The 23873-nt window shown below is 35.9% G+C and overlaps 1 protein-coding gene across 2 annotated transcripts; it reads left to right on the plus strand.

Moving 5' to 3' along the window:
* Positions 1-1207: 1207 nt before the first annotated feature.
* On the plus strand, positions 1208-23707 carry LOC102597975 (phospholipase D zeta 1-like). 2 transcript variants are annotated; one of them, XM_006354226.2, is made up of 20 exons: positions 1208-1625; positions 2467-2568; positions 2710-2825; positions 2929-3070; positions 4119-4289; positions 5376-5549; positions 5720-5962; positions 6058-6174; positions 6916-7055; positions 7157-7306; positions 8738-8894; positions 8974-9495; positions 11024-11134; positions 12953-13099; positions 13182-13379; positions 17885-17986; positions 22252-22383; positions 22459-22524; positions 22760-22821; positions 22916-23707. In XM_006354226.2, exons 1-20 carry the CDS (start codon positions 1401-1403, stop codon positions 23163-23165), a joined length of 3327 nt encoding a protein of 1108 aa, XP_006354288.1. In that variant the 5' UTR covers positions 1208-1400; the 3' UTR covers positions 23166-23707. The 2 variants fall into 2 exon arrangements, with proteins under 2 accessions (XP_006354288.1, XP_006354289.1); XM_006354227.2 differs by lacking the exon at positions 1208-1625 and having other exon boundaries at positions 2477-2568; positions 2913-3070.
* Positions 23708-23873: the final 166 nt, after the last annotated feature.

A 23873-nucleotide genomic window follows, 5' to 3' on the forward strand; every position in this document is an offset into this window, starting at 1 on the left:
ACTTTTCATGTAATTTGATATTAAAAATATTATTAGTTGAATATTTAGGTACCGATATTGCCTATTTTTTTCTACTTTCAAACAAAAAAAATGATTGAAGTTTTTCTATTTGGAATCAATATGTTTCTTCTCAATTGAATATGCTAGAAGCGTCGTTTGTTGGAGACTTCCGCTTCTAATAATGTATGATGAGACTCAAATGCGACATAATCAATATTTTGATCACTTTAATATCAGATTGGCCAAATTTTTTATTGATCTAAATGCAGTTTTTCTTTGAAAAAGGTAAAGATAATTAAGCTCCAGCTTTGTTCCGTTACTAAATGAGAAAAAAATCATATCATATATCCTCATATCTTCCAAACATTTTTTGTTTCAGTAAGCAATGATGTTTAAAAAATTTAATATTTTTTTCCGAAACTTCCTATAGCAGGTAATAAAATTAGGCAGGAAAACTTTTATTGATAATCACGTGAACTGCTCATATTTTTGTAGGATCGATTAGTTTTTTGATGATATCTAACAGAAGGATGAAAATTGTTCACTTTTAAATACTTGAAGAATGTTTTCTGCTAAGAATGATACTTTAAGGATGTAGTTTAAGTTTGAGGTATAATTTAAGGATGTTTTTGGCCAAAAACTCTAATTTACCGTTAAGTGAATTCATATTTAGAACGTTAATTAATCTTTATACAAAATGAGTAAAATTTATATGACAGATTAGTAGTGCTGTATTTGCACTTGGCAGTACGTAGTTGGCACTATTAATAGTAATTAATATGATGACTAATAAGTAATAACCAAGTTTTCTAGAATTCCGTCGTATTTATAGGTTAATTAATTACGTAACCCAAAAGAAAGCATATTTATTTCGTCAAACCGTATTATAATTCGGACTAGCTAGATATTCCATTAATTAATACTCCCTCCGTTTCACAAAGAATGACCTCCTTTCCTTTTTAGTCAGTTTCAAAAAAATGACCTCTTTCCTTTTTTGGTAACATTTTACTTTTTGCTTTCCACGTGACATGTTTAAGACCACAAGATTAAGGGCAATTTTGTACATTTGACATAACTTTAATTTAGGACCACAAGATTCAAAAATCTTCTTTAATTTCTTAAACTTCGTGTCAAGTCAAACTAGACCAATCTTTTTGAAACGGAGGGAGTACAAGTCTAAATAAAACAAACAAAGGGTAAAGTGAAAAAAGAAAAAATTGACCCATTTTTGGTTTGAAGCTTGAATGAATCAAAAACAAATGCCGTTTCTCACCTTCTATCTTCCTTCTCTCTACAAAAACTAGAAGAATCATATTATCATTATCAATATCAATTCTCTCTATCTAGTTTAGATCTCCGATCACATATACACATATTTATTTGTTTTCCGATCATACAAAATGGAGCAGTTGACGATCGGCGATGGACCACGTTACGTCCAGATGCAATCGGAACCGGAGCCGGAGGCTTCTACCTTGTCGTCCTTATACTCCTTTCATCAGGATACTGCAACTCGAATTTTCGATGAGTTGCCTCAGGCTGCGATTATACAGGTATCTCGATCCGACGCCGGTGACATCAGCCCCATGCTTCTAACTTATACCATTGAAGTCCAATATAAGCAGGTACTATTCTTCACTCCGTACAACTTTTTTTTTTTGATTTGCAATTAGGTTAATTCAAATAGATTTGTTAGTGAATAATTGTATTTTGGAATTATAATTAGACGATAAATGTGGAATTTTTTACTAAAGGAAGAAGCTGAAATGAATTTTGGATATGTGAATTATATGGTTAGGTGATTTCGGTTGATTGTTTTTAGCCTTTTTTGACTTTGTGAAAGGAATTTTGGCTGTTAGTAAATCGTTGTCTTGATTACTAATGGAAATTCAAATTTCTAAACCAAAAGATGTCAAGTTTAGGTCAGAAAGAACTAAATTTGCAATGCGAACGGTATTGTGAGTAAGCAAGAGACGGATATAGAGTATGTATATAGCCGAGTCGAACTAGTTTGGGTTTGAGATGTAGTATTTGTTTTTGTTGTAGTCGTTCTCACTGAAAAGGTTTGCTTTTGGTACTAGAGATTATTGCTCGTAGGCTTGCTTTTGGTACTAGAGATCATTGCACATAAGTAAATTTGACATCAATGTCCCTTACATTATCTATTCTGAGTGATAAATGACATGAACAATTTAACTCGGGAAGTTTTAACATTAAAGTGTAGAAGGTTGGTAAGAATTCATTTGTTATTTGAAGCTCAAAGACCAACACCATTTGGTTGTTCTTGAGAATGATAAGACTTATTTTGTGTTAATGGAGTTGTGATCCTCCATTCAAAATCATGTATTTGTCTTGGTCTCCTTCTAGAAAGATCTTATTCCCTGAAATATTTGTCCCTCCCTCTCTTGCAGTTGAGGCACTCTTGTCTAACAGTGCCACATTTTTTTCATTTCTTTTTGCTTGTAGTTCAAGTGGCAATTGGTGAAGAAAGCTTCGCATGTAATTTATTTACATTTTGCATTAAAAAAGCGTGCATTCATTGAGGAGATTCATGAGAAGCAAGAGCAGGTATATTGGGCTTTTCCCGTGAAATATTGTTGGTTCCATATTGTTTAGTTGATTGGTGCATTTGGCAGCAGCACGATTTTGATTTGACGACTGTGTATGGTGCACTTTTTATGACATTCTGTCTGACATACTCTTTTAAAGGTCAAAGATTGGCTTCAAAACTTGGGGATAGGAGATCATACAACTGTAATGCAAGATGAGGATGAACCTGATGATGAGGCTAGTCCTCTGCGTGCTGAGGAAAGTGCCAAAAACAGGTGCTTCTTCAACTAGAACCAGTTTTCATGATAAAAGGGAAGCACTAATTACATCTATTCCTGTTATAATAGTTATCGTTCTTACAGGTGGTTTTTTGTTCAGAGATGTTCCGTCTAGTGCTGCTTTGCCAATAATTCGGCCAACCCTCGGAAGGCAACATTCAATGTCAGATCGAGCAAAAAATGCTATGCAGGGTTACTTGAATCACTTTCTTGGAAATATAGATATTGTCAATTCCCAGGAGGTATCTTGAAGTGGTTTAACTCTTGCTTTTCTTTGCTGTTTTTACTCGAAGAATCCTTTGCAACTCTTTTTTCTTTGCCTTAGCCGTTGGTTGAGATCACCAGATGTTACTTAGTACCCCCTTTCACTTTTCCCTTTGCCATATGTTGAGGTCATCAGATGTTTCTTAGTACTACCTTTCACTTTTGCCTCACTCTACTGAGTTCTCCCGGGAATGACATTTAGCCTGATGTCTAGTTCCTGGACTTCACTCACCTCTCAAGATGCCTTTCCTGATTAGATTTCTTTTTCTAAATAAAATAATTCTAGTTGATAAGTATATTTCCCTGCTTAGTGGATGTTTTTGTGTTTACATAATTGCATCTCTATGAAACAAACTTCAAAATGTAGTTAGAAGGACTGGATTCCCTTATTTATGAAAAATAAATGCCGGAGAAAGAACCTCCCTGACTTTACCATCTAATCAATGTCCAAGAACCTTCATTGCTCTGCCTTCTTGTATAGTCTGCTAGGAATTTAGATGGTACTTGTAAAGTGACACAAATCAGCTAGAACGGTAAAGAAGACATTTTCATTTGCTTTGCACAATACCAAAAAAAGTTGTTCATCATGTACATTTGTAATAAATAAGAGTTAATATATTTGTGTTGAGGTGCCATGTGTGCTCCTCCATCAAAAGTGCGATGTGTGTCTGTAAACGAATCTTATATTCAAGTTCCCAATGTTTTAGCTACGGGTGGTGGTTTGAATCTTGAAGTTTTTTTTCTAGGGAGAATGTTTTCGCTCTTCTAAGGGTAATATCTAAAATATAGAACCCAACTTATTGATATCAACTGATGGTTTAACACTTACATTCTCTATCCAGAGATGTCTAACATATACTTGTATTAGTGTACCTTGGTTTTATACTTGAAGATAGCTCAACAGTTGTCTTCTTAATCAACGTGTTAATGCTAAAAATACTTTCCCCAAATTATATAATGTCAAGTGTGATAGCAAACATGAATAGACACTTGGCAACACCTTATTTAACTGGAACTAAATTGCAGGTATGCAGGTTTCTGGAAGTTTCAAGATTATCCTTTTCGCCCGAGTATGGTCCTAAACTAAAAGAAGACTATATTATGGTGAAGCACTTACCAAAAATTCAAAGGGACGATGATAGTCGGAAATGTTGTTCATGTCAGTGGTTCGGTTGCTGTAAAGACAACTGGCAGAAGGTAGCTATACTTTCTGGTTCATATGTATATGGTTCTCTGGTTTTAAGATGGTTACACATATCTACTCAGCCTCTCAGCTGTCCATTTGTCGGATTATTTGTTACCTGCAAAGAACTTAGAGGGCACGATAATCACTTAGTGAAAATTGAGAGTTCTTTATATATTTTCCAGAATTTACTCTCTTTTTTCATAATAAATGTTTTCCAGATTTTACTTTTTATGTGGAAGTTTATTACAAAGGGTTGTCTAAAGCACTATATTGTCATAGAGCATGAAAGCTTCAAATTTCTTTGGAGCTGTCTACTGATTCCTGTATCTCTTGGCGTTAATGACTAAAATATAGATGATTCTGCAATAGTAGCCTTCACTTCGTCTAGAGTAGCGGTTTTGTCTCTTAAATTGCAAAATCATTGATGAGGCAACTTTCTTGAAATTATAGTTTGATTCTATGCTTGGTTTTGAAACAACGCCAAAGCTACTTGTGTTCTTTAGGCCTGAGGTTTTCGAGTAGAGCATATTTCTTTACTCTATAAGGGAAGTTCTTGTTCTGTTGTTATTGGCACAATTCTTTTGGTTTGCGTCCTTTCCATGTTATATTTGAACTCTGGCCATGGTTTAAGGGACTAGTGGATGGACTGAGGTCCTTTCCGTGTTATATTTGAACTCTGGGCATGGTTTAAGGAACTGGTGTGGTCTGTGGACTGTGGTAATTCATTTTGACATCTAATTTGGGCATTAGCTGGAAAAAGATTAGTGCAGTTTGTTGTGCTCCTTTTCAACCTTGTTCTTGTTAGTGTGAATCGACGTTTCCTCTTTATGCTGGTTAGTCTAATGTATACTTTTTGCTGTTAGAAGGGGTGTGTTTTTTGGATTTTTTTCTTCTGAAGTCTTAAAAATGAGTGTTTATAATGCAACAAAAATGACTTTTGACATGGAGTCATATCTGAATCTTTCAAGTTTTATGTATGGCTTAGGATTTTTGCCTTGTTCTAATATCAAGTTATGTTTTCAATCTTCTAGGGCTTTGAGTAATTGTCTAAATTTGATATAGAGATTCTGTTTGATTCTTGGTTGGATTCATTTCAGGTCTGGGCTGTATTGAAACCTGGATTCTTGGCTTTCCTCAAAGATCCATGTGACCCTGAGCCGTTAGATATAATAGTGTTTGATGTACTACCAGCCTCCGATGGCAATGGAGAGGGTCGCGTTTCTTTAGCAAAAGAAATAAAAGATGGAAACCCTTTACGTCACTATTTTAGGGTAAGCAGCTTATGAAACTATGATGCTTTTGAAGAATTCTGCTTTGTATTCTTTAGTGTAGAAGTTCAGCCAATTCCTCTAGAGTCATTGAGATCTTATATTTAGTAAATTATACTAGTTAAAGATGCTTGGGATTCCTACTTGTGTATTACAACATAAGTTTTTCTTAGGTGTCTTGTGGTTCAAGGTGTATCAAACTGAGGACCAAAAGCGATGCAAAGGTTAAAGATTGGGTAGCAGCAATTAATGATGCAGGGCTTAGGCCACCTGAAGGATGGTGTCATCCTCACCGCTTTGGTTCTTATGCTCCTCCTAGGGGTTTGACAGAGGATGGCAGTGAGGCTCAGTGGTTTGTTGATGGTGAATCAGCATTTGAAGCTATAGCTTTGGCTATTGAAGAATCAAAGTCAGAGGTCTGCGTTTAAGTTTGCATTTGTTACAGAAGTCAATTTTTATCTACATAATGTTCAAAGTTAGAAAGGATTTGGGTCATTCAATGTTTTTACAGATCTTTATATGTGGCTGGTGGCTGTGCCCCGAACTTTATATGCGACGGCCTTTTCACACTAATGCATCCTTCCGGCTTGATGCTTTACTGGAAGCCAAAGCAAAACAAGGTGTTCAGGTTAGTGATTAAGCTTGTCTAAATCATTCGTTAGGTTCTGATTGTTTAATATCTAGTATGAAATGGAGAGAAATTCTTGTCATTTGGTTTTGCTCTTATGAGTTATCCTTCTTAATCTATAGTAAGGTAATGTGCTTTTAGAGAGAAAGGTTCTACAATTCCACTGTGAGAAATATTTGAACTTGTAAATCAGAGTTCTCTTTTCTTTTCATAAACCAGTATCCATCTTGTTAATGTCCCAGTCCTGCCAGAATTCAGCTTTTTGAAGTGGTTTATTTACGAGTGCTACCACATGGTGTGCCAGTTCTCTTTTGCAAACAGATTGGTTACTCCTACCCCCTCCCAAGTGCTTAAGATTTTGCAGTTATTTATAAATGTGTAGTTACCTCTGTGGTTTTGATAGTGCTGCGGTCTTTCTCTTTTCTTGCCCTCCCCCCCTTTTGGGTTGGGGTGGGGGGTGGAGTGTTGGAAGGCAGTTGCTTCATTTCCTAGGTTTTGGTAAATAGCCAGTCAAACCTGTGTCGTCTCAAATATTTTTAGCACAAGTATTTTGTAAAATCTTGTGTGGCGATTGCTGCAGGTCACTTAATCGAGGTCTGTATTTTCTGAAATTAGGTGGCAATTCTTATTAATCCATTGAATGCATTGGTAAAGCACGGGATTTTTCGTCTGTTTTCCGTGTGATGGCTTGTTTTCTTCTGATAATTGAAGTGAAAAGCTTTAGCTCATTTTCAAATGCAGATCTACATCCTTCTGTACAAAGAGGTTGCTATTGCGTTAAAAATCAACAGTGTGTATAGCAAGAGAAAGCTGGTAGGCATCCATGAGAATGTCAGAGTGCTGCGTTATCCAGATCATTTCTCAAGTGGTGTGTATCTATGGTATGTGTTCCCTGAACGTACTTATTGCCTTGTTTCGTTATTCTTATTGGCAATTTTAGCTACTCTATTTACAACTAATGGCTATGTATGGTTACATATAGGTCCCATCATGAAAAAATTGTCATTGTTGACCATCAGATTTGCTTTATCGGAGGACTGGACTTGTGCTTTGGCCGTTATGACTCACCTGAACACAAAGTGGGTGATTGCCCACCTCTTATATGGCCTGGAAAAGATTACTATAATCCAAGGTGTTCTCCGCACTAACTTTTTATGAGAACTGTATTTTCATTTTGTTTCGAACTAGTCATATCCTGCTTTGAATCATAAATAATCAAATGTGAGAATCCTAAGCAACGTGTGAATTCCATTATATTTTAAGGGATAATAAATTTTTGTGTGGTTATACTAAAATGGTAAGATTGCCCTTAGTATATTGATTGTTTCCAGGTGCACATAATTAAAACATTCTTGCATAAATATTCTGAAATACTTGTAGTTATAGCTCATATAAGCTTAGGAAAAATGTTGAACTACTCTGTAACTACTGACAGCAGTATAATTTAATTCATTTGGTCCCTTCGTTCAGATGGCCCGCAGTCTGGTATCTTTTTCTGACTTAGACATAGAGAAATGAAGTATAACCTCTATACCTGTGTAATCAACAGCAAAAAGAGATGGTTGTATGACAAACATAACGGTCTGGAAGAGAATAAATAGATAACTTGACAATGGAATGCAAGGGGAAACTCAATATAAGTGTGAGATACAATTCACATCTTATATTCATTCAATGAGGGAGTAATTTAACATTAGCTCTAACACACCAATATGCCAACATTCTAACACCTCCTTCCCCTTAAACTCAAGTTGGGGAAAGGAAACTATCTTGTTTCTTTATATTTTGAAGAACTCAAGAAGAATAAACTCATCGGAAGATTGTGCTAATATTGTCGCTTAATACACGAGAGAAAAGTTTTGATCACCATAAGCTTTACGAAGTCATAGAGGTTCCAATGTCATGTGAGAAACTAAGAGAAGGAAGCGAACAATTAACTTGATGAATAGAATACAAGAAACACCTACAAATAGGTATGAGATACAATTAACACAACAACAACAACATACCCAGTGAAATCCCACTAAGTGGGGTCTAGGGAGGGTAGAGTATACGCAGACCTTACCACTACCTCGTAGAGGTAGAGAGGCTGTGTTTGAAAGGCTCTCGGCTCAAGTGCATCAAATCCAAGTAAAAGAAGAAGAAAATAATGAAGAAAGCATAGCCGTTATTTTGAAAAGCAGTGTAAAAAGTTTACAAGAAAGAAACAATAGCAGCAGCAAAATAGTGCGATAATCAAAACTCAATAAACAACATATGGCAAGAACTACAAGGGTGAACATATTTTTGGTGATTCCTTTTCCGGTCTAGGTCAAGACTATTCTGCTCTAGACTCTATGATAGGTGATGAAAACTGTATGGTTAGTTGATTCTTTTAGATAAATGAGTTTTCCCATTTCAAAATCTAGTCGATGAGTTCCTCATATTCATTCTTAACATCTTTTCCTTTAAGAACCAAACTGATAGGTTATCAGAGTCCTCAAAAAAAAGTTGATCATCTGGGTAGTCCAGCTCTTTCTTCTGTTTGTAAATTTGCTAGTTGCTCATGTAATACAACATTCAGGGAATCTGAACCAAATTCCTGGGAAGATACCATGAAGGATGAATTAGATCGGAAACAGTATCCACGTATGCCATGGCATGATGTCCATTGTGCTCTCTGGGGACCGCCGTGCCGTGATGCTGCTCGACACTTTGTTCAACGCTGGAATTATGCAAAGGTTCATGTTTGTTGTAAACATATTTTTCTTTCACTGATATGATTGTATTGTCATATTGACATTTTCTATAATTCCTCAGAGGAACAAAGCTCCACGTGAGCAAGCAATTCCGCTGCTTATGCCTCAGCATCACATGGTTATTCCTCATTACATGGGAATGAGCAGTGAGATGGACAATGGAAGTAATGGTGTTGCGCGTCCTCATAAAAATATCAAAAGACACAATTCATTTTCTTCAGGGTCTTCTTCCCAAGATATTCCTTTGCTTATACCTCAGGAAGCTGAAGGAGGGGAAAGTTTCAAGGAAGAACTAAAAATAAATGGTTTCCATACCGGGCATGGTTTTCATGATCAGCGTAGCAGGCCTAGCAGAATCCCTTTCTCTTTCCGGAAGACCCGTGTAGAACCTCTAGCTCCAGATTTGCCAATGAAAGGATTTGTGGACGAGTTGGATCAAAATCTGGAGCTATCTTCAAATCTGGTGCAGCCTGGCATGAAGAAGTTGGACAAGGATTGGTGGGAGAAACAAGAGAGAGGCAATCAAGTTGTTTCACCTGAAGAAAATGGGCAAGTTGGTCCTCGTGTTTCATGTCGTTGCCAGGTGAGTTATAATCATCCCATGCCTACATCTCTATACGTGCCAATTTATTCAGTTTTTTCAAGCTTCTAATTTTTGTTGATCTTTGGTGTTTTCTCTTTCAAAATCCACATATCCACTGTTTAACCCGCTTAAAACTGAAACTTCCAAGTGCCAATAAAGTTGATTTTAAAAGTCACCAAAAATTAGTTGCTGGTGTATTATGCTGGAAGAGGAATCTCATGATTTTTTTGTTTAAAAAAATTCTCCTTATATTTTTAGCTGACTGTATGAGAAAATGGCAAAAATGGCCCCTTATGTTTAGGTGGTCTTAACTCTTAATAGTCCCTTAAAAAATAACCCTGTGGATTTAAACCTTTCAGCTTTTCCAAGTACACAATTTGAAATATCTTTTGTAGCTCTTTTTTTTAGTTGAAGATAGAAGTGTCTTTTATAACTCAAGTGCTGATGATTCATATAACTGAGAGAAGTAGGCATGTCCAACTCTGGGTTCTTCTTGAGAAAGACAATTGAGTGGTAGAAAGACTTCTCTGGAATCTAAGTTTTGTCAACCTAGAGAGATATATTGCAACTGTTGACCTTGGCCCCCAGGGCTTTGGTTTAGTGGTATGAGTGCAACGCCTGATGTGCAGGTTAGGTGTACGTCGCAGTTTTGAACCTTGCCGCAGACAATAGCATAGTATTTTAAGTGGAGAAGAGTAGAAGGGCGGGCACATCATCCACCAAATTTTGTACCATGCGCTACTGGCCCTTGGGAATTTCTCGGTTGTAAAAAAAATATAATGGAACTATTGAACTTTTGATGTCATAAATACCTATTAGTGGGTCAACAAATGATGGAAATGGTAGAGGTATTTCCTTACTTTGAAGCCTTACAAGGCTAGACTCGCAGAATATCTATTTGTATATATGCAGAAACTTTTTGGTCAAATTTTTATTAGAAATGAATGAAAATTCTTTTAGTTGACTGATGCCGTAAGGATTGGGACAGGCTTGAGTCACCTATCTCTATCTGCAACGGTCCATCTGCATACGTAGCTGCATCATGTTTTATCACTATTGGAGATCTTCTCTTTTTTCGGAAGCTAAAAGGCGGATGACATTGGAACACATCATGTTAAAGAGTTGTGAATTGGACTATGGGAGTCTCTGCTCATATACCCTCATGTGGGACTACCACATACTAGTTAATATTGAATAACATGCCTATGCAGATGTCATAACATTTAAAATTCTTCTCGTCATAATCTTCTCTTGATTTTTTGTAACATCGTCATTTTGGAAGTTTGCTTTATGCACCTTTGGATGTATATTTTATTCTTTATATTTATAATCTCTCTGAATCTTTGTGGTTACAAATATAATTTAGGCAAATTGGATGGCGCTTTTTTAGGTTTGTGGTTTGCTTCCATAGTGTAAATTGAATGTTCAATTGTCGTTGGTTTGAATCCCCCTTATATTGCTTGTGATGTTTTATATCTTATTCTGTCTTTGATTTTTCATATAGTTGATATAAGCTCTTTGCTTTCAGATTATAAGGAGTGTCAGTCAATGGTCAGCTGGAACTAGTCAAATTGAAGAAAGCATACACAATGCTTACTGCTCCCTTATCGAAAAGGCTGAACATTTTGTTTACATAGAGGTATACAATATACTGTTCTCTTTGATGAAACTGTCATATAGCTAGTGCCCATTGGCTGAATTAGGACGTCTAGTTTGTTGTTTTTCCAGCATAAAATAGTCCTTGCTTGCAGATGGTTGTTTGGCAGTAATCTCTTAAAAACAGGATCACGTGAATTATAGAGGCTTGGCTCTGTTGAAGTACTGGCACCACTTCTCCACCCTAAGTTGTCTTAAGAAGGATATTGTCTTAACCTTCCAATTATAAAGTAGCAGGAGGGGTTTTGTTTGAACATTTTCTTCTTTTAGCCTACAACAGAAGTTGTTTATATTCTGATATTGTGCAAGCTTTAATTGTTGTCTTCTCAAAGATGTAGTGCTTTAATAGTTAACACAAGTTCCAATTCATCATTTCTTGGATGATGAATTTTTTCTATGAATACAAAGTTACCCTTTTCTCAAAAAAAAAAACACACAAGTTTACTGTAGTGTTGAATCTATGCATGATACTGAACTTCTCTTTCTGTTTTAAGTACTCATTTCTTGCATCTCTGTTTTCACCTGTGGGTGGACGCTATATCAAGTTGATAGTTTTTCATATTCCTCTGGATAATCCTGCAGTCCAAGCCTGGGAGTTGTTCATTGAGAAACTTCAAATTTTGACATCTGTAGTAGTCTGATGGAAGTTCAAGTTATGTTATTTAAACTTGAAAAATTAACTTCTTTTGATGATTGTTAGTATTTATTCACTGTGGGGACTATGCAATTTTTAGTTCATATGTAAATATCTTAATGACACGACTTCCTGTTTTGCCTTTTAGACTCTTATTCTTCAGTAAATTTGCCTGGGTTGGTGGCTGTCCTATAATCAATGTCATTGTAATCAATTCCAGATTGTGAAAGCAATGGAAGTACATTTTAGGACATAGCATGGTTAGCAAGCCATATATATAGTTTGGAAACCATTCTTTATGATTTACCACATTACATTCTGTAATTAGTACTGTGGATACGTTTTATGGTGGAATACCTTATAATTGAAAGGTCTTTTTCTATTTTAAAAAAAATCAGCTTTAAAGGTCTATTGACTACTTGATGCTTTAACTAGGGTTATTACATATACTTTTAAGTTTTAATATGTGGAAGATGACTCAACTATCATATTGCTATAGAGTGATACTGAGTTTTGAATAAGATGTGTTAGAGCAACAATGATGTATTTTGTAGTTTTGCTTTCTATTTCTTTCTCTTAATGATAACGTTTTCATTTCCAGTTAATTTTTTTGGGGGGTAAATAAACTGATTTTATTACCAAGTGAGAATTACAAATAAAAAAAACAGTCTGGACATCTCCCAGAACTGTATACTTCCAGATTCTATCATACTCTAGCCCAAACCATTGCTTAGTATATCCAATACCACGTATAACCCAGTAGTTAATTAGATAGGTTACCAATCTAGCATCTGTAGTTTCGTGCTCAATTTCGGCTTCATTCCCCCTCTGATATGGACTTCTTGGACAATCTTCTTAATTATAATGTCACAGCTTCTATACTTCTTCTGAAAAATCCTATGGTTCCTCTCCTGCCAGGTGCAGTGAACACTGGCTGCAAGTGTGATTCGAAAGATTTCAGCTTCTGGTGATTTCCCTTTGTAATGGTCTTGTGCCCATCTCTGCTCCTCATTCCACCCTGATGCCTGTTTCTGAATAGTTTGCCACCTTAGAACCTTCTGCCAGACTGATTCCAGTTAATTTTGTTTGTATTCTTGATTTACTGATGTTGTGCAACCATTCAATGTATCTGATATCTGATACAGCTCCAATGATTTTTTTGTCCAGAATCAATTTTTCATTTCTGGTCTATCTGGAGATGATATTATAAAAAATCGTGTTTTAGAAGCACTGTACAGGCGTATTATGCGAGCTTATAATGAAAAGAAGTCCTTCAGGGTTATCATTGTGATTCCACTTCTTCCTGGCTTCCAGGTAACAGTACTACTAGACTGACCTAGATCTTTTCTTGTGGATATTTGTCTATATTTTTCCACTAAGGATTAAGTTACAACAGGGTGGTTTGGATGATAGTGGTGCTGCTTCAGTTAGAGCTATTATGCATTGGCAATATCGAACAATATGCAGAGGATCTAATTCAATATTGCATAATCTTAATGACCTCATGGGCTCTAGAATGCACGACTATATATCATTTTATGGTCTCAGAGCTTATGGAAGGCTCTTTGATGGTGGTCCTATTGCAACTAGCCAGGTATTTTCCATCCTTCGTCCTTGATTTTTACAACATACTCCATGAATTGTTAAAGGCTTCCCTTTTCATGTCCTAATAGTCAGTGGACGTCTTTCTATAAGTTTAGGCTGTTGTGTCTTCTTGTATGTTAACTCTATCTTCTCTATGGTTTTATGCTGGTATTGAATCTTTACTTACAACTGGATGGTGTGGATGAGTTTCACCTCTATGTCATGTGTCAAGACTTGAGAACGGCTGCTTAGGGGTCGTTTGGTAGGGAGTATTAGGAGAAATAGTCCATGTATTATGTATGGTATTATTTAGTACTATGTTTGATAGGAATTTTGGGCCTATGTATAACTAATTCATGGATTAGTTATACACACTACATGGAATCATAGGATGTATTACTAATACCTTCCATTTGGTGGTATTGGTAATAATAAGATTTAATACCATGGAATTAGTCTATGTAAAGACAAAAATATCTCTCAAATCATTTGTCATTTTGTTATTTTCTTGATTTTATGTTTTATATTTGTACTAGTAAATTTATTTAAATTAATTAACTTACAAATTATTTAGAGAGAGTTGTTTGTTGCTAAATAAATCCAATTCAAATTAATACAATATTTGAAATGTGAGTTGGTTAACATTTACTAATTAAAAAGGCAAATATATCACCACATGACATTTGTGGTCTTAATTGAATGAATTATTTGTTGATATATATGTATGTGGTTTTCTAATTATTTGTATTTTGAACAATTTATAAAATTGCATACATATTAAAACTACAACTTGCATTTTTTATGTATAAATGTAGATGGTTTATTCGATTTAACTATTGTTTACCATCTTTTCGATTTTAAAAGTAGCCGATGTATCTTTTTAAAATTAAAACTGATAAGATGACAATTATCTACCCTCAAATAATTCAAGTGAGAAAATAACAAACATGGCAACAAAATTGTTCTTCTCATAGCTAGTTAGAAAATGATACAAAACTAATATTATCTGACAATTATCTACCTTGACCCAATTACATAGTAATTCAAGGGTATAATTGGAAAGAAGCTTTTTATCGAGTTTTAATCCTAACACGAGATGAGGAGGGAAGCAATGAACCAAACACTTGATAAAAAATAATCTCTGCACTACTAATCTCTGCATTACTAATCCGTGCGCTATTAATCTTTGTACCAAACGACCTCTTAGTGTTATAAGGCTAAGGCTTGTAGCCTTGTACTGTGTGCATTTACTCATTTGATAGGCCTTGTACAGTGGGGAAATCAAGAACAAGATTCTTCAAGACACATAGATAGCTATTGCCATGCTGTCAAGACCCCTTTTCGGTAGGGTGTTGACTTGATTTACATTAAAAGCCAGAATTGTTTGCTAAACAGAGCCGAGACTAGTTCAAGAGAAATCTGTTGGCCTGGAATTGCATGATGCTTTTACATTTCAGGCCAGCCTCCTTTATACCCTAGTTTCTTTAGGAGAAGTTATCTCTATAATGGTGCTTTCAGGAAAAGTACTACTAAATTTTTTTACTTTGGTCTATTTTTGCTTTTGGTAAGGTAATTTTGTCAAGCCCTTCCAAAAATTTGTTTTATACTATATGATTTAAAATAATGTTACAACATGGATTGGGATTAAAATTTTCCATTTCATCCATTAAACAATATTTAAATTTAATTAGTTGAAATTTGAAAGTGGGCTAACTGCTTTTGAAATGGTATCTTTCAGCTTTGGTCAAAGTGGTTGTTTTTAATAAAAATCTCTACAAACACATTTAGATGTTCACCAAACCTTTGGAGAAAGTGCCTTCATGCTAGACATCTTATTACTTAAACACACCCATACTACCACACTAGGTCTTACTCTACTCCACTTTCCAGTTAGGGGTCGTTTGGTTACTGGTTAGAGTTATGTAGGAATAAGTTATGCAGGAATAAGTTATGCAGGTGTTAGTTATGCAGGTATTAGTTATGTAGGTATTATTTATGTACTGTTTGGTTATGTAGAGATTGCAATCCATAAAATTGATTATTGTATATTTAATTTGTTGTAAAATAATATATTATTTACAAATAAATAAGTAAAAAATAGTATCAAATTATATTGTATAATTGAATTATAAAAAAACAAAAGAAAGTGAGAAAACGGGAATCTTTAAAAATGGTAAGCTTTTCTGTAGTGACATAAAAAAGCTTTTTTGTAGTGACTAAAATATTGAGTTGAAAGTTTTAAAAGTAAATTGATAGGGGTAAATGTGTAATTTACTATGTTAATACATGTATAACTAATATCCACATAACTTATTCCACCTTCTATCTCGCATAAATTATACATAGATTCCCTTATAATTTATGTAAGTATTAATTATGTAGGACTATAAAAAATGCAACCAAACACCATATAAAATAAATACATGAAATAATTTTTATCCTATTTACAAACCAAACATGGTATGAAATTAATACATTAACTTTTCCTTTATCCAGTAACCAAACGACCCCTTAATTTGTAGTTCTTGTGCATAATCATGTCTTCACTTATTGCTTATCCTTGAAGAAGAACTTATGTAATGTTGGAACCAAAGATCTGAACTCAAAGTGTGTCGTCAGCTAGAATATAAAATGATAATTTATTTTTCGTTTTTTTCTTTTAACTTTGCACACAAGGGTGTGACTTAGTAGTCAATAACAAGGTCTCAAGTTCAAATCCCATGACAAAATCACTAGGTGATTTCTTCTCAATTGTCCTTGGTAGACAGCAGTGGCGGACACAGGATTTTCATTAAGGGGTGTCAATGATTATAGTAAATTTTTTTATAATGAGGCTAGTAGGGCTTGAACATGACCTCATGGAGTGTTTGCAATCCCCTAACCAATAGACTAAACCTTCAAATTGTTTCAAGAGGTGTCAATTTATATATTTATATTTATTAAACTAAAATTTGACCACTATATATAACGTAATTTTCCGACCAAGGGTAGGTCCACCACTGGTGGACAGAGTTATGTTGTCGGTGGGAGGTGGAAGGCATCCCGTGTAATTAGTCGAGGTGTGCAAGCGGACCCGGACACTACGGCAAATTGTTTCAAGAGGTGTCAATTTAAATATTTATATTTATTAAACTAAAATTTGACCACTATATACAACGTAATTTTCCGACCAAAGGTAGGTCCACCACTGGTGGACAGAGTTATGTTGCCGGTGGGAGGTGGAAGGCATCTCGTGTAATTAGTCGAGGTGTGCAAGCGGACCCGGACACTACGGTTATAAAAAAATATATCCAATTGATGGTGGGCGTATGTTGCAATGTGTGAGAATATGAAAAGCTTCTCATTGACTTGATTTAACAACGTATAAGAGGTGTTCCTTATATAGAAGTCTTAGGCTATGCATGATATGGTAGGTAATCAATCCCTATGCTAATAAGGTATTTAAGTATTCTATAATTAAATACAAAATATCCCAAGGTATCCTGTGAAATGTTCTATATTATTTTCCTTGTTCAAGGACAATGAATCTAGACATACATTTACTTATATTCTGAAATACCCCCTCAAACTCAAAGTGGGGACACCAATTTGACTTTGTTTATTTTGAAATGAAAATTATAGAAATTTGTCTGCGAAATCTCGCTGAATAGTGCACAATTACCAAAAGACAAGTTTTGCTAGAATTCTTTCCTCCAAAAAGTCATTGGTAATTGCACAATGAAGCAAAGTGCTTCTTGCTTACACTATTCACGAAATGGAAGCTATTCTATGATATGGTGTTGCAAATCTCCAGAACGATATCAGCGTAACTTGAGTTGGCAAAGTAGTGATAAGGAATTCAAGATTTGGAAGAGGGTGCCAACTGTGTAGAAAGTAACATAGCCGGTCGCCAGAAAGATGAATGGTGCTCTAACGATCCTAGAGAGAGGAGTGATGCCTGACCGGCCGTCCAGAGAGTAGGGGGCATTTGTTGCCCGAGAGAGGAATGGCGTCGAAAATCAGAAGGAAGAACAAATGGAGTAAACGTTGACCCGGTGGGTAACACACATTGGCAAGTACCCCACCCGCTTGTAGTGGAAGCTATTCAAGTCTCTCAAGATTGTAGATGCTATAATGCCATATGAAAAATAGAAAAGCTTCTCAATGACTTAATTGTAATAATGTACAAGAGATGTTTTTTTTATGGGGAGTCTTACACTATGCATAATATGGTAGATAATTAATCCCTATACTAATAAGGTAAATAAGTATTCTTTACTAAATACGGAATATCCAATGTGTCCTAAAGAATTTTCTATATGATTTTCCTTTTTCACTGAGGGTCTTTTGGAAACAACCTCTCTACCTCCACGAGATACTGGTAAGGTATGCGTACATTCTACCCTCCCCAGACCCCACTTGTGGGATTTCACGGGGTATGTTGTTGTTGATTATCCTTATTCAAGTACAACAAATCTAGATTGGTCTGAATCTAGACAAACATTCACTCAATATTTTAACACTTTGTTTCTTCAGATATATGTGCATAGCAAGATCATGATAGTTGATGACCACACAGCCTTGATTGGATCTGGAAATATAAATGACAGAAGCTTGCTTGGTTCAAGAGACTCCGAGGTATTGCTTCTCAGTTTTGACCTAAAAGACCTTAACTCTTTTAAATGAGTGGAGCCTTCAATTGTTGATAAGAGTATATTACCTAACTGAAACTGCCTGCATAATGTGGTTAGTTTGCATATACTGTGCATGCCACTGCTCTGATATTCATAGTGGGTTGAAGAAGCAAATTTCTTTTTTTCCCCTTTCTTGTTTGCTTAATCCCCAATCTGAGCTGTATCATGCATGAACATAACATTACATTTTTCTTGTTAATTACACTTCCAAATCATATTGGAAGTTTTTTTTTGAGTTACTGTATCTTTGTTTGAATTGTCATTTATCTGCTTAAGATTTTTTTTTTTTTTTGAAATGGTAAATGTGTATTCCTCAGCATTAAGGACATGCTGGACACCATAAAAAAGTGTTAGATAAACAAAAAAAAAAAAACTAGAAAAGAAGATACTTACAGAGATCTTAATAAATCTACAAACTGATCTATATCCTCTAAACCTACTTCTTTACACCAAAAGTAGAAAGATATTATACAATTCCATTTAACTTTCTGGATGAAATTGGATCTATCTTCATAACACCTCCCATTTCTCTCTCTCCAAACTGTCCACCAGATGCATTGTGGGATGATCCTCCACCACTTCTTTTGACTTTTGCTGCCTCCTCTTTTCATCCAGCAACTAAGCAAATCTGCAGTATGCTCCGGCATAGTCCAGCTTGTCTTTGTTATGTTGAGAAATAGAGACCAAAGTTGTGCTGTAAAGGTGCAGTGCAAAAATAGATGACTGTTTGTTTCATTTGTCTCATTGCATAAGAAGCACCTGGAAACTATGATGGCCCCTTTTTTCTTCAAAACTTCTTGTGTCAGGCATGCTCTTTTAACCACCAACCAAGTAAAGCATTTTACCTTGGTTGGGGATGGACTATTCCATAAGTTTCTCCATATTTTTGGTTGCCCTCTACACTGTACCCTTTCTTCCATTTTATAAACCCTTTTAACAGAGAATTGCCCATCAATATTGTGTTTCCATCTTAATGTATCTGGTTCACTAGGCATATTCTTTAGGTTTATTTGTGAGACTGCATATGCTTACCCACAAATTCACACTTGAAACAGGCATTCTTCCTCTTGTTCTTCGATCGGCTACTCTATCAATCTCCCAGTCATTTAACAATCTCCTGAAGAATAAGTTCCATCCCTGTGCACTCCACATATCATAAATGGTGCCATCTGGGTTGTTGCTTAGAATAAACAGGTCTGGAAAAATCTCCATTAATGGACTTTGCTCCTTCCAGAATTTTATTCCTTTCCCATCTCCAACTCTCTTCTGCAAGTTTCTTTCCAATTTGGGCCATAGAACTCTAATGGTCTTCCATACTCCAACTCCATAAGTATCAGTGCTCACATTGCACCATGGGTTGAGTTCACCAAACTTGTGTCTAGTTACCTCCCTCCATAATGCATGATCCTCCATATTGTATCTCCAGAGCCATTTCATCAATAACTATTGTTCCGTGCTCTCAGATTTCTGATGCCCAAACCACCTTGTTCTCTACTGTGCATTGTTGTCAGCCAATTGACTAGTTTATATCCTTTGCCCTCTTTACCGCCATGCCACAGAAAACCCCTCCTAAGTCTGTCAAGCTTTTTCATAACTTTGGGAGGTATGGGAAATAGAGACATTACATACGTAGGAAGTGCATCAAGTACAGAGTTGATAAGGATGAGCCTCCCTCCTAGTGATATGTATTGTGCCTTCCACCTAGCCAATCTTTTTTCAGTTTTCTCTAATATTCCATCCCAAATTTCCCCTTGTGTTCACTGCCCAGTGGCATACCAAGGTATGTAGTTGACATCTTTTCAACTTTGCACCCTAAAATGATTGCAAGATTTTGGCTATTTGGCACCTCCTTTATCGGGAACAAACTGGTTTTCCCCAGTTAACTTTCAAGCCAGAAGAAGCTTCAAAAATAGTCAAAATCATTCTGATGTAACCTATTTGTTGTAGGTGACATACCTCCATTATTTCCCCTCTACTATCTCCTATCTCAAACCCTTTAATCCATCTATTCTGTAATGCTATCCTCATCATGCTATCAAATCCCTCCATAGCTAGTATAAACAGGAAAGGAGACAAAGGGTCACCTTGTCTAAGACCCCTTTCAGACCAAAAAACCTACAGGTTCACCATTCACCAAAACAGATAACTTGACAGTTTTAATGCAAAAGTCAATCCATTTCAACCATTTCTCACCAAAGCCCATTCATCTCAGAGTATTCAACAAGAATCTCCAGTTGACGTGATCATAGGCTTTTTCTATGTCTAGCTTACACATGACACCTGCTTCTGCCCCTTTAAGTCTTGAGTCCACACACTCACTAGCAATTAGGGCTGCATCCATGATCTGTCTTCCTTTTATAAATGCCATCTGATGCTTGTTAACTAAATTGCTAACCACCTTCTTGAGTCTTTCAGCCAGTATCTTTGCCACAATTTTATATATTCCACCTATGAGACTTATAGGTCTGAAATCTTTCAACTCTGAAGCTCCAACCTTCTTTGGGATCAAGGCTATGAATGTTGCATTAAGGCTTATCTCAAATTTCTGATATTCATAGAAATATTGGAGTCTTCAGGATGTCCTCCTTCATAAGTTCCCAGAAAGCCAAATAAAAGGACATAGGGAATCCATCCGGCCCTGGTGCATTCTCCATAGCACACAATTTAATGCCTTCTAAGATTTCATCCTCTTCAAATTGTCTTTGTAGCTCCTGTTCTTCTGCAAATATCCTTGTAGCTTCATGTAACACTAATTCTGGCCTCCACTCTTCTGCCTCCTTATACAGGTCCTTGTAGTAATTTTGAATAGCTTCTTTGATCTCCTCTGCATCTGTCACCTCCATACCATCCACCTTCAAGTTATCTATGGAGTTTACCCTTTTGTGAGCTGTAGCTATCCTATGGAAGTATTTTGTATTTCTGTCTCCCTGTTTCAACCATTGTATTCTTGATCTTTGTCTCCAAGCTATCTCCTCATTTCTTGCAACTTCTTCAAACTCTATAGCCAAGTTTGATTTTTGCATTGCCTCATCATCTGTGAGAGTTCTGTGTTCCTGGATTGCTTCCAAAGCTGCAAGCTGGTTTAAAATGTCACCCTTTCTTTGTTTCCAATTGCCCCTGTTATTTTTACTCCATTTTTGTAACTTTTCTTTTAGCATCTTCAGTTTCTCAGCTAAAATATAGTCAGGCCTTCCCTTAACAACAAAAGCTCCCCACCACTGTCGTACCTTTTCTTTGAACCCTTTACCCTCAGCCACCAACTTTCAAATTTGAAATATTTTTTCTTGAAGTTCAACTCTCCACAAGATAGCATGATTGGGTTGTGGTCAGATCCTAACTTTGGTAATACTGTCTGTTTGATGAGAGTAAATTGCTCTTCCCATGATGAAGAGTACAAGAATCTATCAATTCTTCAGCTGGCCAAACATGTCTCTCATACCACCAACAGAGGCTACTGAATTGCTAAATAAAGTATCCCCCATGGCAGGTTAATTGACTAATTTATGTCGTTCCACTTTCTACTCAGTCCAATCACATACATGCAAATTCCCAGCATTACTTTGATATCACCCCTTTTGGGGTGGGTGGATTCAGGCCTAATGTTGATATTATTGCGACATTCATTTTGGTCATGGATGCACTGTGGGATGTGATTAAATGTTATAACTATCTTTTATCAAGGGTTGATGTTAAAATGTCTGTTATAAGAATTTAGTCTACTTCACAACCAAAGTCAGTCAATCAGCAATGTGTTGATCTCAAACAGTTGGGCAGGCTGTATGAAATCTTTGTAACCATTATGAGCTATTGCACCAATTTTGTTCCAACTTACTACCGAATCAGTTTTTCAAAATACTATACTTGAACCTTACATATAATTGTCCGTTTTTGTTAATGGCAGCAAATTGTTTGATTTCCTTTTTAAACAATCCTACACTAGGATGATCAGCTTAATATTTATGTCAACGAGTCGGTTCTTAAAGACTCGTCATTGTGCATCATAACTATGGAAGACAGCATCATATGTATTCATTTATTCTATTGCACTCTTTTGACAGTTTTACCGACAGTCCCACCTCTGAATTATTTATGAGTCACCTTAGATGTTTAGAGTTGTATCCAGTGACTTATGTTATACTCATTGTATTATGTTTTATTACCCGTCCTCTTTTTCTTTTACCGATCAGTGGGATTGTGATTTTATTTCAGATTGGTGTACTTATCGAGGACAAGGAGTTTGTTGATTCATTCATGGGAGGCAAGCCAAGGAAGGCGGGAAAATTTGCATTAACTCTTCGCCTTTCTTTATGGTCTGAGCACCTTGGTCTTCGTTCAGGCGAGGTGCTAATTTACTCTTGAGGCCTTTTGCTCTAGGCTATATGAGTTTTCAACTGACTAATTGTTGTTCCTTGCTAGGTTGGTCAAATTAAGGACCCTGTGATTGATCCGACGTATAAGGATATTTGGATGGCAACTGCTAGGGTATGTGTGGTGAAGTGCTCCTTTGAAGTTTTCATGATTCAAGTCCTCTAAATTTTGCATACAAATATTATTATATAGGTTTAAAATCAACCGAGTGATTACTTACAAACCGAATTATTGACACTCAAAATTTCGAGCTATTATTTGCTTACTGAATTATTGACACTCAATTTTTTTGCATGTGTGCTTTAATATGTCAACCTTTTCTGATGCTTGGTTGTGGTGTTATTGTCAGACAAATACCATGATATACCAAGACGTTTTTTCTTGCATACCCAACGATCTGATGCAATCCAGGTATTGCTAGCTGCCATCATTTTCTCGATCCATTTTGTCTTTGTTTTTCCTTCTTTCTTTTTTTGATCTCATATTCTCCTCTGATGTCATGCAGGGTTTCACTCCGACAATGCATGGTATTCTCAAAAGAAAAACTTGGTCATACAACCATTGATTTAGGAATAGCTCCAAGCAAGCTTGAATCTTATCAGGGTGGAGATATCGAGAGTATAGATCCCATGGAGAGATTAAAATCTGTGAAAGGTCATCTTGTTTCCTTCCCTTTGGATTTTATGTGCAAAGAAGATTTAAGACCTGTGTTTAATGAAAGTGAGTACTATGCATCTGCTCAAGTTTTTCATTAAAGCTTCTCGTCTTATGGACTACACAAATCAGAAAAATTATCAAGTGTCTCAGTGGGTTATGCGTTCTACAGAAATTCTATAGGACACCATTTCAGAGCATACAATTTCCCGCTTTCTTATTTTGACTGTGTTCTGTATCACAACATTGTATAAAAGTGGCGATACACACTTGTGAAGCTATTTGTTGAATACTGAGGAAGGTGCACACATACTAAGATAAGCTTTATGTTACTAGCAAAAGAGGATAGAATTGTTGATAATTGTGCTCACTTAGGCCAATAGGTTCACACTTGACAGGCTCAGAGGTCAATTTGACTGTTGGATTTCTGTAACGCATGGTTCATAGCCAAGTGTTTTGAGCTACTATAGGATCTTTTCCAATTGATTCAGTTTTGACTGAACATTTTGGGTAGATGAGCTCTCTCTACAGTAAATAGTTTTTTGGTTACATTATCCTCCATACTCCGCATTTATGATTGAACACTGCAGCAGCTGTTTTCTGTTCACTTATAATTTATGCAATGTAGAGAGATAATGCGTTATCTGTTGGGAGCAATTTCTATTTGAGCTCCTGGGTTTTGCTTTGCGAAGCACTTTAGGTTGTATAATCCATTCATATCAACAATCATATGAAGTACCATTTCTATTATACTAGATGGGCACGGCACGGGCCCAACATGTGCATTTGTGTATCTTCAACTTTTTTTG

This window comes from Solanum tuberosum, unplaced genomic scaffold (assembly GCF_000226075.1).
Source record: "Solanum tuberosum cultivar DM 1-3 516 R44 unplaced genomic scaffold, SolTub_3.0 scf00171, whole genome shotgun sequence".
NCBI classification, from domain to species: Eukaryota; Viridiplantae; Streptophyta; class Magnoliopsida; order Solanales; family Solanaceae; genus Solanum; species Solanum tuberosum.

Coding starts and splice junctions, on each gene's coding strand:
- LOC102597975 (XM_006354226.2), top strand. CDS start 1,401: ATGGAGCAGTTGACGATCGGCGATGGACCACGTTACGTCCAGATGCAA. Junction 5,963..6,057: donor TTGAAGAATCAAAGTCAGAG/GTCTGCGTTTAA, acceptor ATGTTTTTACAG/ATCTTTATATGTGGCTGGTG. Junction 13,100..13,181: donor CACTTCTTCCTGGCTTCCAG/GTAACAGTACTA, acceptor AAGTTACAACAG/GGTGGTTTGGATGATAGTGG.